The sequence below is a fragment of the Penaeus japonicus genome, unplaced genomic scaffold, assembly GCF_977035675.1.
Source record: "Penaeus japonicus unplaced genomic scaffold, GWHDUDI00000001_assembly GWHDUDI00000013, whole genome shotgun sequence".
NCBI classification, from domain to species: domain Eukaryota; kingdom Metazoa; phylum Arthropoda; class Malacostraca; order Decapoda; family Penaeidae; genus Penaeus; species Penaeus japonicus.
Genome location: NW_028234415.1, coordinates 26,049,176 through 26,066,675, shown reverse-complemented (window position 1 = coordinate 26,066,675; position 17,500 = coordinate 26,049,176). Strand labels below are relative to the sequence as shown.

General features: G+C 36.7%; 1 protein-coding gene and 1 long non-coding RNA gene across 2 annotated transcripts in view; both read left to right on the top strand.

The window, feature by feature from the left end:
* The window catches only part of Slik (Sterile20-like kinase), a 52,614-nt gene that overhangs the window by 33,808 nt on the left and 1,306 nt on the right, over positions 1 to 17,500 (top strand). The window contains exons 12-25 of the mRNA XM_086542924.1: positions 4,834 to 4,966; positions 5,490 to 5,922; positions 6,046 to 6,260; positions 6,392 to 6,662; positions 6,877 to 7,113; positions 10,065 to 10,214; positions 10,398 to 10,499; positions 10,952 to 11,146; positions 11,358 to 11,441; positions 12,031 to 12,165; positions 13,146 to 13,281; positions 13,483 to 13,586; positions 14,355 to 14,417; positions 15,831 to 17,500. The exon at positions 15,831 to 17,500 is cut by the window's right edge and continues 1,306 nt beyond it. Coding sequence (XP_086399050.1) covers positions 4,834 to 4,966; positions 5,490 to 5,922; positions 6,046 to 6,260; positions 6,392 to 6,662; positions 6,877 to 7,113; positions 10,065 to 10,214; positions 10,398 to 10,499; positions 10,952 to 11,146; positions 11,358 to 11,441; positions 12,031 to 12,165; positions 13,146 to 13,281; positions 13,483 to 13,586; positions 14,355 to 14,417; positions 15,831 to 15,965 — 2,393 coding nt within the window. The 3' untranslated portion in view covers positions 15,966 to 17,500. The remainder of the gene's footprint in view (positions 1 to 4,833; positions 4,967 to 5,489; positions 5,923 to 6,045; positions 6,261 to 6,391; positions 6,663 to 6,876; positions 7,114 to 10,064; positions 10,215 to 10,397; positions 10,500 to 10,951; positions 11,147 to 11,357; positions 11,442 to 12,030; positions 12,166 to 13,145; positions 13,282 to 13,482; positions 13,587 to 14,354; positions 14,418 to 15,830) is intronic.
* Positions 7,332 to 7,919, top strand: LOC147470636 (uncharacterized). Its single transcript, XR_015191534.1, has 2 exons — positions 7,332 to 7,454; positions 7,771 to 7,919. It is a non-coding gene; the product is annotated as an uncharacterized LOC147470636 (long non-coding RNA).

Genomic DNA, 17,500 nt, shown 5'->3' with positions numbered 1-17,500 from the left:
CTTTCTGTTATATAAATACAAATTAGTAGCACATATAAATGGGGTTTAGATATATAATTAAACTGAGATATACCTTGCCTAATGGTTTAAATGGTGAAGACATACTGTCTTACTAAAGCTCTATCTCTCTCTTGCACAAAAATTGTCATGAATTGCCTGAAACAACTTGTCTATCTGTTATCTTGTTTTGTTTCCAAAGAATTATTTTTTTATGTAAATAAATGGCTTTTTGACTAAACTTTTAAAGATAATCTATTTAGGAATTGGATCTAATAAAAAGCAGGGTATATACTGATTCATGGTTTGGTACATATTTTGTAGAACTAACTTACACTAATATGTTCATTTATCATGAAAGCGTGCTGTAAAACCAGTAAAAGTGAATTCATATCTCACACATAGTAACAATTGTGCTGTCACTTCCATACAGTCATATGGGACTATTATATTTTGTGTTAAGTGATGCGCCTAGTTATCTTCATGGATAATTAAATACAATTGCAAAGTTATACATATATTATAATCAGTGCAATACATTCATTAAATTTAACCCATTGGTCGCGGTTTTCAAATTAGTGTATAAAGGCTTATGGCGGTATTACCATATATGGCCCGGATGTCCATACGGTATTTATTTTACGTTCGGGCGGTGTGGGAGGCCGCGCTCGAGGCAGTTTGACATCGGTTTTCCCTTTCGTGTGAAAACTGGGGAAGCTTGAAAACAACTTTTTTTTCCAATATTGTAGACTCGTATACGAAGTCTTTAGAACACGTAAGCAGTTTGATAATGTAATAGAAAACGCTCGGGCGGTGTGGGAAGCCGCGCTCGAGGCAGTTTGACATCGGTTTTCCCTTTCGTGTGAAAACTGGGGAAGCTTGAAAACAACTTTTTTTTTCCAATATTGTAGACTCGTACACGAAGTCTTTAGAACACGTAAGCAGTTTGATAATGTAATAGAAAACGCTCGGGCGGTGTGGGAAGCCGCGCTCGAGGCAGTTTGACATCGGTTTTCCCTTTCGTGTAAAAACTGGGGAAGCTTGAAAGAAACTCTTTTTTCCAATATTGTAGACTCGTACACGAAGTCTTTAGAACACGTAAGCAGTTTGATAATGTAATAGAAAACGCTCGGGCGGTGTGGGAAGCCGCGCTCGAGGCAGTTTGACATCGGATGTTATGGATGTGGTCAATAAAAAAGAGAGTGAAACAAGTACATGTAATTTCATGTAAAAAATTATGTACAATATATACAACACTATACACTTCATGGTCAATAATGGAGCTTATTATGAAAGTCTTCAAAACATCCAAAGACGCAAAGCGGCACTCTGCAGACTCTGCACTCTGCTTTTGTCATTTTTCTCCTGCCATGTGTATAACACACATGGCACCTCTTATATCTTTTCCCTTCAGTCTCCACAATTGCATGTGCATTCCTCCCCTGTAGGCGGAGTGAGGTGTTCGTGCTGGCTGGCCTTCCTCTGCCACTGTACACGGGCGCCTGGGGTAGGTACTCAGACAAGAGCCCTCGTATCACCTCCTGTCTGAAAATCAATTGTTGGGCGATAGTCCCACCAGCCTGTTTGTATAAAAGGAATGAGTTGATCAAAGCCATGTCAAATAGGTAGAAGAAGACCTTCTTATACCATTTTATGCTTCGTCTAACCGCAGGGTAAGAGGAAGCTAGCTGGTCTCCCACGTCGACTCCCTTCATACCCTCATTGTAATCTATCACAGCCGGGGGTTTGATTGCTTTCTCCCCTTTTCTATTTACCCTCTCGGTTTCAACCATGGCCGAGGTATGCATTGTTGACAATACGTATAGCTGTTTTTTGTCTGCCCACTTTATGAACAACATACCCGTTGACGTACTCCTCCTCTCCATGTCGTTTAGCCGCAATCTTTGTGGGAAATCTGTGGGCATGAACTTCCGGTTACCTCTTACAGTACCACAAGCGTTGGTCTTACGCCCCTGTAACCAGTGGAACAGTGTTGGTGAGCTGTACCAATTGTCAACGTAAAGACTGTAGCCCTTATCCAGCACTTCGGCTGACTCCATAAGGTCGGCTACGGCCTTATGTGACGCCGGAAGAACTCCCCTGTCCTGACCTGTGTAAAAATTGAAATTGCAGGTGTATCCACAGGTAGGCCCTGAGGATACACACAGTTTGTAGATTTTTAGTCCGAACCGTGCCCTTTTTGTAGGATTATAAGTTACAAAACCGAGCCTGCCTCTGAATTTCCACAAACTCTCGTCAACTGTTATTGTTTGCGGAGGGATATATGCTTCTTTGAAACTTTTCTTCAGAAGCTCGACGATGCGGCCGAGCTTCCACAGCCTATTGGTCTGATCTGCCCCGTCACTGCTAAAATGGAGACAAGTGGATATCTGATCATACCTGTCCCTTGGCATGTGTTTGTAAAAAAAAGGACTATCATGGAGTTCGTCCTTGGACCAGTGCTGGGCTTGGCGGGGCTTTGGCGAGATTCCCATCATAATTCTTAGCGAGACCCACACTGCGAGTTCTGGAACGGTGACGGGCGTCCACTTTCTTTCGTGCCCTCGCACAAAACCAGGATGGGACTCGGCGTACCTATAATGGATGGTAAACATTCAGTAGAATTTTATATGACAATGTATTCAGTGAATGTTGATTTTTACATAATTTTTGAAAGAAAAGGGATGGCAACTTACTTGTTGGTCTCTTCCACAATTATTTCCATCATTTCCTCGGTGAAAAAAACCTTTAGGAACTTATGTGGGGAGTCCGAATGAGTAAGATTTACTCTTAGGCCTGGTGTTGCCGTCAGGCCGAACTTTCTGGGAACATTCTCCCGCTTTCTCCATTTGAAACCGGGGGTCCCTGGAGAATTCCTAACTCTGAGCCTTTGAGCATACTCAGACAGAGGTTCATCTGAATCAATGCTGCTGTTATGCAGCGGGACATAGTCGAAGTCGTCGTCAGACGATTCGTCTGATGAATTCTGTTCCTCTGCCAGTGTTTCTCTTGAGAGAGGGACATAGTTCTCGAATTCGTCCTCTCCCTCCTCATCCGAGATATCGAAAAAGTTTGAAGTTCCTACAAGTAAGTAAATGGATGTAGTGGTCAATAAGAACTCAGTACGATATGTGGCGTGACAAAAAATTATTCCATGGGTTCCATGGTTGAATGTGTCTACCGAATAGAGATCAGGGGTTCTTATACAGAATTCTAGCCAATCACCATTCAGCACAATGTGTGGCATGACATTCCAACCAATCAAGTAATATGGGGTGACTTTGGAACAGGGAATGGGGTAAACGGATATGGCGCCAAAACATAGCGCGGTAAATTTGAGGAGAGGGGGGGAGGGAGGAAGGGGATAGGGAACGTGGTAGTCGGATATGACGTCAAAACAAAGCACGGTAAAATTGAGAAGAGAGGGAGGGAAGATGGAGAGAGAGAAAGGGGGAAGAGAGAGAAAGGGAGTGGGAGAAAGACAGAGAATGAGAGGGAGAGAGAGAAAAAGAGGGAGGGAGGGTAGACTGGAGAGAGAGTGAGAGAGAAGGGGGAAGTGGAGGGGGGGGAGAGGGAGGTGGGAGGGTGGGGGAGGGAGGGAGGGAGGGTAGGAAGGAGAGAGAATGAGAGGGAGAGAGAGAAAAAGAGGGAGGGAGGTTAGAATGGAGAGAGAGAGAGAGGGAGAAAGAGAGAGAGTGAGAGAGCGAGAGAGTGAGAGAGTGAGAGAGCGAGAGAGCGAGAGAGTGAGAGAGCGAGAGAGAGAGCGAGAGAGCGAGAGAGCGAGAGAGAGAGCGAGAGAAAGGGCGAGAGAGCGAGAGAGTGAGAGAGCGAGAGAGAGAGCGAGAGAGAGAGAGAGAGAGAGAAGGGGGAAGTGGAGGGGGGGAGAGGGAGGTGGGAGGGGGGGGAGGGAGGGAGGGTAGGAAGGAGAGAGTATGTATTTACACAGACACACACGCCTACATACTTGTACGAAGAGAGAGAGAGAGAGAAGGGGGAAGGGGGGGAGGGATAGAGGGTGAGGGAGGGAGGGTGAGGGAGGGAGGGAGGGTAGGAAGGAAAGAGAGAGAGATGATGTACACACACACACACTCACTCACTCACTCACTCACTCACTCACTCACTCACTCACTCACTCACTCACTCACTTACTCACTCACTCACTCACTCACTCACTCACTCACTCACTCACTCACTCACTCACTCACTCACACACACACACACACACACACACACTCACTCACTCACTCATACACACACGCACACGTATATAATAACACATATGTATACAAAAATCAAGGTAATAAGGTTCTATGTCACTTAGTACTTACGGTGACATTCGGAAGGTCACCTAAGGTAAACCGGAAACGAGTTCGTAAATGACGATTCATGAAAAAATATACGGTAGTAGAGCGTTCCCTCGTCCCCTCGTTATCCCTAACCACCGCAGGACATCGTGCCATCCGCGCTGGGGCCAGCGCGTATCTTGTTCTGATATCATGCCATCCGCGTTTACGCCGATGCCAGCCTTGACATTATATCATGCCATCCGCGACCAATGGGTTAAAACGTATCATCATGGTACCATCCCAAGTGGGATATCATTAGTATAGTCATTGTATAATACCAGAATGCAGTTCTGCTTTCGAAAAAGCTGCCTTTGGAGTATTTGCCATTGTCTTTATGCCATTTGTATAAAAGTTGAGAATCAAATACATTTCAATTTGCAAATATGATCTGTTTTTGTACAGAAATATGTATTCTCATATACATGTCATAATGATGTCATAGGTACAACATGTACCAAGTTAAACATTTTCATTGTTGTTCTCTAAACAGATAAGGAAGACGGTGTGGTAGAAGTTCAAGTTATCACAAATGATGGCCATAAGTTGGATGAAAGTGAAGTTGTGATCTCGAATTCTTCCATACTTACAAATGATGCAGATTCCCAACCAGAAGCCACCTCAAAGTAAGATATACACCAGTGTTAGTCACCATTTTTTTCAAGAGAGCTAAAAGATCAGGACATTCAGATTGATACAGAAAGGAATAGGAGATGCATGTTTGGGTGATATATGTTTTACTTGGGTCCTGCTGTGTCTGTGTTTGTTTCTTTGTTCATGTACGTGGACATACTCTATTTACGCATACATATTTGTTCTTGTACGGTTTAATAATTTATTATAATCACATTCAAGAAATGAGTCAATTTCTTAAAGATATTAAAGAAATGTTTTAATGGGAATACTATACTCTTAACCCTCTCTGGACGGGTGGTACAGTACTGTACCGCTCATTCAAAAGCCCAGTGGCCGGGCGGCACAGTATTGTGCCAGCCATTTAATTGATTTAGGCCTAATAATTCGAAAGCCCCGGCATTGTGACATTCAAGGCTAGAATGCCCCCGTCGTGAATGGGTTAATTTGATAAGTAGAAAGTGTGCTTAAAGCACCTTTTATTTATGACTAAATATTTGTTATTTATCTTTATAGATCACGATATGAGATCACCTTAGAAGAAGTTGAGGATGTGGAAGGAGTTGCAACAAGTGCCAAGAATGTAAATGACACCACACACATCTCTGTAGTAGCTGTAGATGATCTAGGAGAAACAACAGACCTGCCAAAACAGACGCCAACCCGAGCACAGGAGGCACCTACCTCGCTAGTGTCAGAGCAACAGGCAAATCCCTCTAGCAAGTTGCCAAATCAGAATGAAACTGATAACCATGGACATCTTGAGACTTCTTCTAATATCTCCAATATGTCCAACCTCAGTGCAGGAACTCCCTCAACTGGTCGCTCTGTCAGTTCAGCTGAAGAAGAAAACAGACCCACTATGTCACTCATGATTGAAGGAACCACTGTTGGGGCAACAGATGTGGATGATGATGTATTTGATCATTCAGAACATAATGAATCAAAAGTAAGTAACCAAATAGCTAGACGTTTTAATGGCTCATAGGAAATTTTTGTTGCTGTTTTCATTGTTTTATATATTAGGCAAATGGTTGAGGTTTCAATTTTTTTTCACATTTTTTATTTCCAGACTCCAAAGGATAACCAAACTAGACCAGTGTTGATTAGAGAATCAACAGTAGAAAGTGAGGTTTCCATCGAATCAGGCTTCTCCACAGGTTCTACCCTCTCCACTCCAACACACCATAACATTCCTACTCGTAATAATACCACGGTGGCAGGATCTCCAGGTTTAAAGATCTTGCCCAATGGCATAGGAAAGGACAACCATAAATTGCCAGAGAAGTGAGTTGATCTGTTGTAGTATTACTTCCTCTTCTTTGAAAAGGTGAAATACTTGGCTTCATACTTTCTGAGTTTGCTTCATAAATTCATGAACAATAAAAAAGATTAAACAATGAAAATTACTTCTACAGGTCGGATTGGGATAATGTAAGCACAGCCAGCTCTGAGAAGGAGAACAAACCTCGTGAGAGAGAAGAAGAGGCAGCAGAAGAAGTGGTACTCCGGAGACCACCAGCTGGAGACAAACAGGATGTTGCTCTCAAGCCTGTTGACAAGAACAGGGAAAACAGAGCTGCTCGAACCAAAGAGGAGAATGATTTAGTGGCACTTCGCAAGAAGACAAGGAAACGCACTCGCAAATTTGTGATTGATGGTGTAGTTGTAACTACAACCACCAGCAAGGTAAAGTGGTTTGATGTAAAATTTATAGTCATGAAAGTAATAATTATAATTGAGAAAAGAAAGGAGAAAAATTTACCTTTTTTTTTACCAAAAGTAAACATAGCATTTGTTCTGTCCTGTTTTGAATACAGTCACTTATATAGCCAGTTAGATTATTACAATATATGGTTAGAAAATGCAGTTGTCTAATGATTTTTATTTATTTTTCATTTAGGTGATATATGGTGATGATGAAGATGGCACACTTTCTTCTGGACACTTAGCAAGGAAACAGGAGTTGCGCGAACTTAAGATTCTACAAAAGCAGGAGCAAAAGCAGTTCCAGGAGTTGGCAGTGAAGGCAAACTTTGCAAAGATTGAACAAGAGAAGAAGTTTGAAGCTGAGAAACAACAGCTGCTTCGGGGATATGACACAGAAGTTGAGGCTTTGAATAGACAGCAAAAACAGCAGGTTGGTTACTTGACATACTTAATGATATACTAAAAGGTTTTATGGATGTCTTATGTCTGGTCTAGTATTATTTTTGTCCTCTGTACATAATGCTTTTTATTTTTTCACATATACTTTCTATTCACTTACTTTTATATATTTCTCATATATGAATTGCATAATGTACATATCCATACCAAACCAATAATATTAATTTTTGCATTGTTAGGTAATGATTAATGTAACTTACTTGATGGTTTTAATGCTATTTAGAAATTTAGAGAATTTTACATTAACCTCTCTCCCCATAAAGCTTCTTTGATCCCATCCATGTATTACAGCTTGAGATTGTTTCTTCCCATGTCCTTCAAAGATTAAATATAGTTAAATTATGGGTTTAGTAAAGGAAATGGTAAACTGGATTATGATTCTCATCAAATAGTTATGTTATGGGAGTGTATGATGCAACACATGTAATTTCATTAAAGAAAAATCGAATAATTGCTTAAATGCATTGTATCTCACTTTTCTGTTAATTTTGCTCTCCTTGTACTTCAGTTGGGTATGCTAGGTTTAATACATTTTATTTTTATAGATATAACAGTTATTCTAGAAATTATAGTTAAAGTCTTTGGCAGTCAGCCCAGAGCAGTAGTTTTCAACCAGTGTGCCACAAAGGATCTGAAGGTGTGACAAGGGAATTAGTGGGAAACCACCTTATATAATATATCATTAGATACTTTGGGCATGGAGCCAATTATTTTGAAGAGAATGAGCTATTGAACTTTGAAACAAAATTGTGCCATATGTTTAAAAAGGTTGAAATTGCTGATCTAGAATAATTCTAAATTATAGTCCATGTCACAGTATGGTAATTTTCTCTCATATAGATTGTAACTTGTGCTTTCTTCTTCTGAACCACAGTCCATAGCACTGTATAAACATGAAGTTGATTTCACTAAGGGCAGAATTCCCAAACTACTCTTAATCGATTGCGGATGGATCTAGGAAATTGATGCGCGGTAGGCTTGGTTGAATGAGAGATATTCACGCTTTGCCCCACAGCTGTTTTTCCGGCCAATTCTTGCTCATTTATACATTAGAGTACTGAAAATCTTCTCCAATTTTTTGTGCTTGGTCTTTTTGTGAGACAAATAATTTCTGCAGTTTAGTCTTTTAGTCTCTTAAAAGGAGGAATGTATGATGTACACTCAAGTGTAACATCACAAAATTATGGAAGTATGAAATTTGGTTAAACATTTTCGTTGTTATAATTTTGCCACTCCACAAAAAGCCAAACTAGCAGTGGCACCTTACATGCCTTGCATAGTGTGTCAAAAAACATTCATGACTTCAGTGTGTTGCCACCTGCTTTCCAAAGTTTTTATTAGTGTTTTCAAGTTTTAATTGAGACAATAATAACCACTGTGGTTTAAAGGATTCTTCTATAACCCTAATGTTTTTTGTTCTTATGAGAATAATCAGATTTTCCAATGGATTGGTCACTAATTGGCTGTCACAGAAAAAGGTATTTTAGCAATAGGCAGAGTTTTCAAAGCAACTGAGTGAGCTAGAATGTTTTCACAGTGTAGCTGGAGGGTTCTTAGGTAAGTGGTTTACCATTATAGTGCTCTTGAAGGAAGTGCATATTACTTCATTAAGATGGTTGCATATTACTCTATTAATATGTGTAGATTAAATGGTTTAGGGGGCTCAGAATCTGATACTTAGGTACAATTTGAACAGTTTTTGAAAATTCAAATAGGGTTCTATTAGTGATAACTACACTTGGGTTGAATGATGATTTGGTTTACTTATATATTTGAATGAAATATTTAAAACAAATATCAGGTCTCAGACTGGAAATGAAGTTTGCAGTAATTGCCCTTCCATCTGTCTGTGTGTTGCACCTATTATCTAATGATCCATTTATAAAGAATATTCCTTGCAGATAGTTACTCTTGTTTCTTATTTTATATACAGCTTTTTTAGTCCATGGATGTCTGGAATGACTTCCCATGTCAGATGTAGGTCAGAATTGAGTTATTTGAAAATGTGGTGTTTATTTCAAGTGTGGTACAGGGAAATAATTCAGATATTGTGGCAAGGGAATTTGACTATGAATAACAGTGAATGAAACATTGTTCATATTAAAATCAAGCATGGACTAGGAGAAAATGAATTATTGCACTTGCTTTATAAGGATGCATGCTAATTGATGCCTTAGCACAAACTCGTGATTTTATATACTCCAAAACAGGAAGAGAATTAACCCCTAAACGATGGGTTACTTGTCGGTTTAACACCCTTGTGGGAAGGGCAAATTTAAAGATAGTGAAAAGTATTATGAATTCCAGCAAATCAACAATGTAATCATTGTCATTGTGACTATCATTGTCATCAACATTGTCTTCAATGAAATCATCATCATCATCATCATCATCATCATCATCATCATCATCATCATCATCATCATCATCATCATCATCATCATCAATATAAATGGATGCTGGTAATTTACTGACTATGAGGCCTGTGCACCCTGGTGTGGCTAATTACTTAGGGATAAGGGGAGAAAGAGACTGTAGCTGTATCACCCCACAAAATAGGAATAGGATTGGAATGTGACCTGCCGTTTAGGGGTTAAACAGGATAGATGCTAGTGGATAGTTCAGTGTGTTGATGTATTTTTTAAGAAATTTTTTATAGGATTATCCTAATTAGACTTCTATTTTTGATTGATAAGCATTACTTTTTTTATTAGATAGATTTCAATTATATGACTGTATGTACAGGGCCTTGACTATTCCTTGATTATGAATTAGTGAAAGGGGTACTTATCATATTCCTCTCTTCATTTCTAAGCAAAAAAAAAAAAGATGTTGCTGATTCCTTCTAACAATGGGTCATTAAAGTAGTATTTTTATTAACCAGATATTTACTAAAAAAAATATCCTTTTATTTTTCATTAGGTGGAGAAGGCAGAAGCCCAGCAGGAGATCGAGCTGAAGAATGCTAGCAAAAAGATCCGAGCAGAACAGGAGCGAGAGCTGAAGGCTTTCAGGGAATCACTAAAGACTGAGTTGAAACTCCTAAAGCAAGAAATTGACCTGCTTCCCAAAGTAAGGCATTCATTATTATTATTTTTTAGACTTTTATGTAAAAGGCTTTTATTCCTTGTCTACGTTGTCTATTCTAAGGTACAGCTGCCCGTTTTCAAGCATTTATTGAAATTATCTCATAGTTCAAAATGCATTGAATAGAATTGTTTGAATTGAACTAATCCATGTATTTTTTACTTGCAGGACAAGCGCAAAGAAGCCTTTAAAACTCGTAAAGAACGATTAGACCATGAACAAAGTGAAAGAGAGAAAGCTTTCCTTGAACGGCTCAATGAAGCTCATGAGGTACAGTTCACTCAGTTATCTGAGTGCTATGCTTTACCAAAATTTTATTTCGGTAAAATTCTGTGTAAAAGGTTCTCGTTTCCTGTGTTTTTTTCTTCTGAATTCTGTATTAAGGCATCATTATTATTTTTTATGTAACTATATATAACTATGACTATTATTCTCTTTTGTTTTATAGTGTATATATATTCCATATGTTATTGAACAGTTCAGTATTTTTAACCTGACTTGACTAATTCAAAATGTGAGGAGAGTAGTATTTTGATGTTAGGTATCCTTTGCTTGAATATATATGCCTCTTTCCATTTTGACAAAATAACTAAATCAAAGTACTTAAGGTATAAAAAATAAGTAAAAAAAAAAGTTTTGCAATGAAGTGTGCTTTTTTATTTATTTATTTGCAAATCACTCATGTGTTGTTAATCTTAATTATTATGATCATGTCGTTTTAGATGTCGCTGAAGAGACTAGGTGATGACCATCGTGAAAGGATTGCCCTCCTCGAGAGACAGTTCTTACAACAGAAACACCAATTACTAAGATCTAGAGAGTCTGCACTTTGGGAGATGGAAGAGCGCCATCTCCATGAGAAACACCAACTTGCTAAAAGACAACTCAAGGATATTTTCTTCCTTCAGAGACATCAGGTATGCATTTGTGCTTTTGTCTGAATGACAGAAACTGAATTATGGTTACACAGAGAGACATGCATCTGGATGTATTATTTTGTATATTTTTTAAAATGAGTTTTGTTATTTGATTATTTGTAACAGTACAAGATGTGGCAGATACATACATGGATATTAGGATAGTGGTACTTACTTTCATCTTATTATGAAATACCTTTTTATATTCTAGATGCTTTTGAGGCATGAAAAAGAATTGGAACAAGTTAAACGAGTCAACCAGCAGAAGGAAGAAGAACTGATTAAGAGGCAGCAGGTAAGTTCTGCTGTGATCTAGTTGCTGTTTAGGTTTGAAGATGCTAGGGGATAAGTCTGGAATCATTTCTTTTAATGGGATTTTGATAATTTATTACCTTTAAAAATTCATGAAGCTGAAAGCATCATTATTGTCAAAAAAGAATATACTTGTTGTGAGAATTTCATTATGAGAAAGTTTTACATTTGCAATTTGATAGGTTACATGAAATTAATATGTCATTTATTTTTTAAACCAAAAGGCATATGCAGCTTAGTAAGTGAAGTTTTAGTGATTTATTTGGATATTTTTTTTCTTTCTTTTTTGTGTCTCTTTGGAAACTTGTTGATGGAAAGGGACATATGCCATTTCCTAGCCCAAGCACTGCTGTGGGAGGGAGAAATTAATGGGAAGCAGCTCTTACTGTGAAAAATTATTTTTTATTTGGATATTTGAGTATGCTTGTGATTCTTAGTCCACTTGAGCAGCACTAAGATGTGTTGAAAAAGAAAAATATTCTTGATGTTTTACTTGTTTTGAGCAGTGTACAAGAGAACTTCAATATAAATAGTGCAATGTCTATTAAATTTTATCAACATTCCTCTAACAGATTGAAAAGAGGCAGTTACCAAAACGCATCCGTCAAGAGATGAAAGCCCGTGAGCTGATGTTCCGTGAAAGCATGAGAATTAGCACCACTCATCTTCCAGATTCTCATGATGATGAAAAAGATAAGATCAGGAAGGTAAGTAAAACTGTTAGATTTTTTATATATTGTGTCAGGAACCAGAAACAGTCAGAAAGACCAGATGAGTTATTTTGGAGTTTATTAAGGACAAAGAATTATATAATACAAAGACACAGAGATCATTATCATACACATGATAGGTCACAAAATATATGCATGATCACAATCACGAAGTTCACACATGATATCCACTTACATCATTAATATTAAACACAAGGATCGTGGAAATAGAGCACAGTTGCCAAGTGCAGTCACATGATTGAGGAAACAATGTGATTCGTTGGGTCATCAGCTTGCTGGATGACTTCTGGTCCTTTTATGTGTGCCAACAAGGTATGCACTCAGGTCCCCAGTTACTTGTACCATTATTTGCCCAACCACAGGTGACCTTGGCTGAGGAGTGCCACATGGGACATGGCAATCACACTAACTATATATGGCAAATCTCCCAATCACACTAACTATACATAGTCATACAATTAAAAACCATAATGTAAAACCATAGATGATCTTGTAATCACACCATCAACTAATTTTATAAACACTATTAGCTGATCTTACATTCAGGAAAATTAAAGTATTCAGTTTTGTAAAGTATGAACAGAGTTCATTATGAAAATATAGAAAAATGTGTAAATGATTTCACAATGCAAGAGATGTAATTATTTACACCTCTTGCGTTATGAAATATTCAGTCTCATTTATACCTTTTTCATTTGTAAAGTATAACATTATGTCTAAAAATTGAATAGGAAATAATGGGACAATATTAAACATTAGATTAGATGAGGATAAAAATAAATTGCTAATTGCTGTGAAAAAAAAAAGAGAGAACAAGAGAAATAAAAGTGTAAAATTTAATATGAGAAATATGAAAAAAGGATAGAGAAAGGGAATAAAAGATCCTTGCTTGAAATATATCCTACATATGATTGATGTTCTTTGCCTAATAAGCACATTTTTTACTCTTATAATAGTTCCAGGAGAACGAGAAACGCAGATATGAAGCTGAGAAGCGCCGTGCTGAACAGAAGCACAAGCACAAGTTAGAAGAGCTTCAGGCAGCCTCTGAATATGCCATCAAAGAGTTGGAACAGCTGCAAAATGAGAAACGTATGTAAATGCTGCATTTACCGAAATGCCCCTCTTGATAAGTCAGAAGCATAATACTGTAGTAAATTGAGCGATGTTCTAACTTCTGATAAAGTGTGGTACATATTTGTTAAGAAAAATATGAATATGGATAATAGAATTTTGTTGTATATTTTATGTATAAAGGTCATTGCATAATGGACTTGTTTTGCATTCTAACAGGCAAAATGCTGATGGAACATGAGACATACAAGTTGAAATCTCAGGACGAGGAATATCAGCGAGAAGTAAGAGAGTGGAAAGAGAATCTCAAGCCTCGCAAGCAGGTACTTATTCTTTTAATTTTATTTCCTTTTCTCTCTCTCCTGCTTTTGTCTAGGTAGTTCTTTATCATTAATCATATTGCCTTTCTATTATTTGTCAGTAACTGTATGTTTTCTATTTGGATATGAATGACGAACTTGGATTTTTCTTATGAGTTATATTATGGTCATGATTTTTAGTTGCATACATTTTGCAAGCTTGCTAGGTTGAGATATTAGTGACCCAGTATTTGAAACCAGATAATGGTCTCTTGGCTATTGTGCAAGTTTTTTTTTATGCTGAATAATTTTGTTTTGTTGATTCCTTCTTGTTTTTATTTTTTCTTGATTATAGATAGATACAGTTTTATATGAGTTCTTGTTACAGCATCATTCTTTTCTTTTGCTACAAATGCTGTCTAGTCATAAACCGATGCTTTTTTAAAGAGATAATTTTTGTTTGGGTACATGTCCTGCCATACTCTGGAGCTGTATTCAAGCCTCTCTATTTGAATAACTGATTAAGACAATTGATGGTATTTAAACTTTTAAAAACTTATTGCTGTTTCTTCTTCATAATAAATTAATAACTGGTGTTGGCCTTGCAAGTAGTACTAACATCATTTTGCTTGCAATTAACCTGTGATTTTGCCTTTGTTAAAAAAAAAAATTAGTGACTTGAGTAAGGCTTTAGAATATGGTACTGTGTTGAAAACAGGAGAATGGTGCTGGTTAGAGGGATGTATCAAGGTTATGTGGGTTATTTTATGGCCCTCCATGGTTGTTGCACAGGGACTGGAGAAGGACTTTCATGCTGATTGGATCTTTGCACAGAGAACACATCTAGACTACCAGGTGGATAATACAGTATTTGAGAAAAAGCATGCTAGACATAAGTGTGTAGGAAATATCCTCTGATTAAAAACACCCGAGAGGATGGTTGTGCATGTCTGGTTGTTTCTTGTACTTGCTACACTTTCTATGTAGAACTGATTAATTGCTGTATTTGCTGACTTTAATGTGTTGCACATTAAGGATATCTTATATTAATGAAGAGTTCAGTAATGCAAAAATCACTGACTTGTAATATATCACTAAAAATAAGCGACATAACTTCTGTCGTAAAGTTTATTCCTGGAATCTTCCCTTGCACCTTGTTGATACTCTGCTCTGACTGGTAAATTGTACAGGCAGTAAAAAGGGAAAAAGTCAGTCATATATGGGCATATGTTTTAAAATCTTTAAAAGTTAGAGTAACTGACAATGTTGAGCTTGGTACAGGCTGTACTTTGGAGATGGATTCAATGTTTCTCTCAAATTTGTACTCAGAAGATGGGTTATCTTGTACACATAGGTTTGTTAGGGCTTGTGATTTCCGATTACACTACCTTCATTGTCATTAGAGTGCTTTAACCATGTGGTTAAGTAAGAGATTGAGTGGATGGGAGTTTATATGAAGTTAGTATTATCTTGAGTGAAAGGAGGAATTGGTGAATGAGAAATAATAGATATTCATATAGTAGATGCTTTTATAAGTATGTCTATATCATTAATATATATAAAATATATATATATTATATTATATATATATATATATAAATATATATAGCATATATAGTATATATAGTATACATATTTATCGATAGATTATAGGAGAGAGAAGAAGAAGGTGTTTGCGCTTCCTGCTTCAGTTTTAGCCCATTGGAAACTGTATCTGGGATTATTCAGAATTCAAATTGACTCTTGCCTTGTAGCAAGGGACAGAAAGTTCAGACTAGCTTTTATTCAAGAAATATACTTAGGCTTGTGTATTTTGATGTGATGAGAAGGCATATTATATATATGATACATCAAGGTTTTTTATTATAAGCAAGAAAAAGCTTTTGATTGGAAAGCTATACACGATAAAGACTAATCAGCTTTTTGTTACATTTGTACATAAGTAGATTGTTGTTTTCTTCTGGTATGAAGACTGCACAATAACTGCATGCACTTTCTTGTTTATTTGACATCCTTTTGATTCAATGTGTCATATGCAAGTTGTAGATAGTATCATATGCACCAAAAAGTATGGCTTAGGGAAATATTAATCTAAATGGAAGAAAAGATGAATTTTATTTATAAGCTGTTATGTTGCTTAAAACAAGTAATAATAATAATAGTAATAATAATAATAAAGATAATAGCAATAATAACAATAACAGTAGTAATTACTTAATATATACATGAAAATTCATTAATGTATTAATTTCTTTTATTCTTATACAGAAACTTGAAGAAGAATTTGAGAAGCAGTTGAATGAGCAGGAGCAGTTCTATGGAGCTTACTTGTGCCGTGGATTAAGTGCCAGCGTTACCCCATCTCAGTCAACCTCTAGCCTTGCACGTTCAAATGCTTCATAACTTGCTCATTAAATGGATGATTTGTTATGAGTAAGAACATTCAAGAACTTTTCTCTGTTTGTTTAAGTAACTATGGAAACAGTGGTTTTCAAAGAATAAAAAGAAGAAGAAGAAGAAAAAAAAAAAAGAATCACAGAAAGTGGGATCAATTTTTTTGTAAATACAGGTAATTACAGTATTTCAAAACTGAAGCCATCAAAGCATTCACATAAACCCTCTACCTGGGAGTGAGTAGACACAACTAGATGCAACTTGTGAGAAAATCCTCCATCTCTTTATTTTATAGTGCGAAACTGAATCTTTCATAATCCACTTGTTAAACATTGCAGATTTCCCTCCTGTGTTAGTTTGTTGTATTTAAAAAGAGAGGAAACAAAAGAAAAACACACCCCTGTGTTATTGCCTGCTTAGCTATTGTATCATGCATTTTCCTTGAAATGATATATATTATTTTATATAAAGGTGGGATAGGGAGAGAGAGGCACATTATGGTGACAAAGTACATTTAAAGATGTATTATTCTAAGGCTTATTGATAATCAGTATTATTATTTATTTTTTATTTTTTCTTACTGATTTTCAAGGTTTCATGACAATCTCAATAATTTTGTGAGAGATTAATTTTCATGCAGATATCAGTGCAAATTCTTTATATCCACTGAACATACAACATTGTCCTCAACAAAAAGTTATGTAAGATATGCAGGTATTTACAGTTTGAAACTAGTCTATAGATGCGTAAATGTATTGGCATTTGGGGGGGATTTTTCATTGTTTGCTACTGAAAGCCAACTCTTTTCCAGTATCTGAAAATCATGTGGATGTTATTGCCGTTGCAATAGTTGGTAATTGAGAGAGAGCAATTTTATTTTAAAAGCACTATTTATTTACAGTTTTTTCATAGACAGTTCGCACAATATCATAGAATATGAAGTTCTGAATGGCATAAGTAAAGGAAGTAAAGCTCAAACTGATTACTCAAGGACGTCGATTCTTGAGGTTCTTTGCAGGTCGTCATTGTACTATCAAGATTCAGAGACTAATGTAAGAACGTTATGCAACCCACTGTGTGAAGTGATAAGTTTCGTGTGAAGAAAATGGAACACTAGAAGGGAAACTAAATTGTATCCGATTGATAACTATTTTTGTTTTGCACATATCAACTTCGAAATAAGTGCATTTACATGTAAGAAAGGTCTGTGAGTTTTGAATTACTACATAAGTGGTCACAACTTTAATGATAATACCACTTTTTCTGGAAAGTGTCAAATATTAATCTTGAAATTATATTTTTTATCATACTGTCAGAATAATGGAATTGCTTTGATTAGCTGGACCCTGTACAATTTTAACGCAATGTAGAAACTTGTACAGCTCCTGTACATATAAGAAAGCTTGGATTGTTCATCATTTAGGTAATATGACTAATGTGTCACTTATATATGAACAGAAATTTCAATTAAGATTGTATGGAGTTTTCAATTGCTTCATATTCTTATGCTGGATATTCATAGAAAATAAATTGTAAGATTAAGA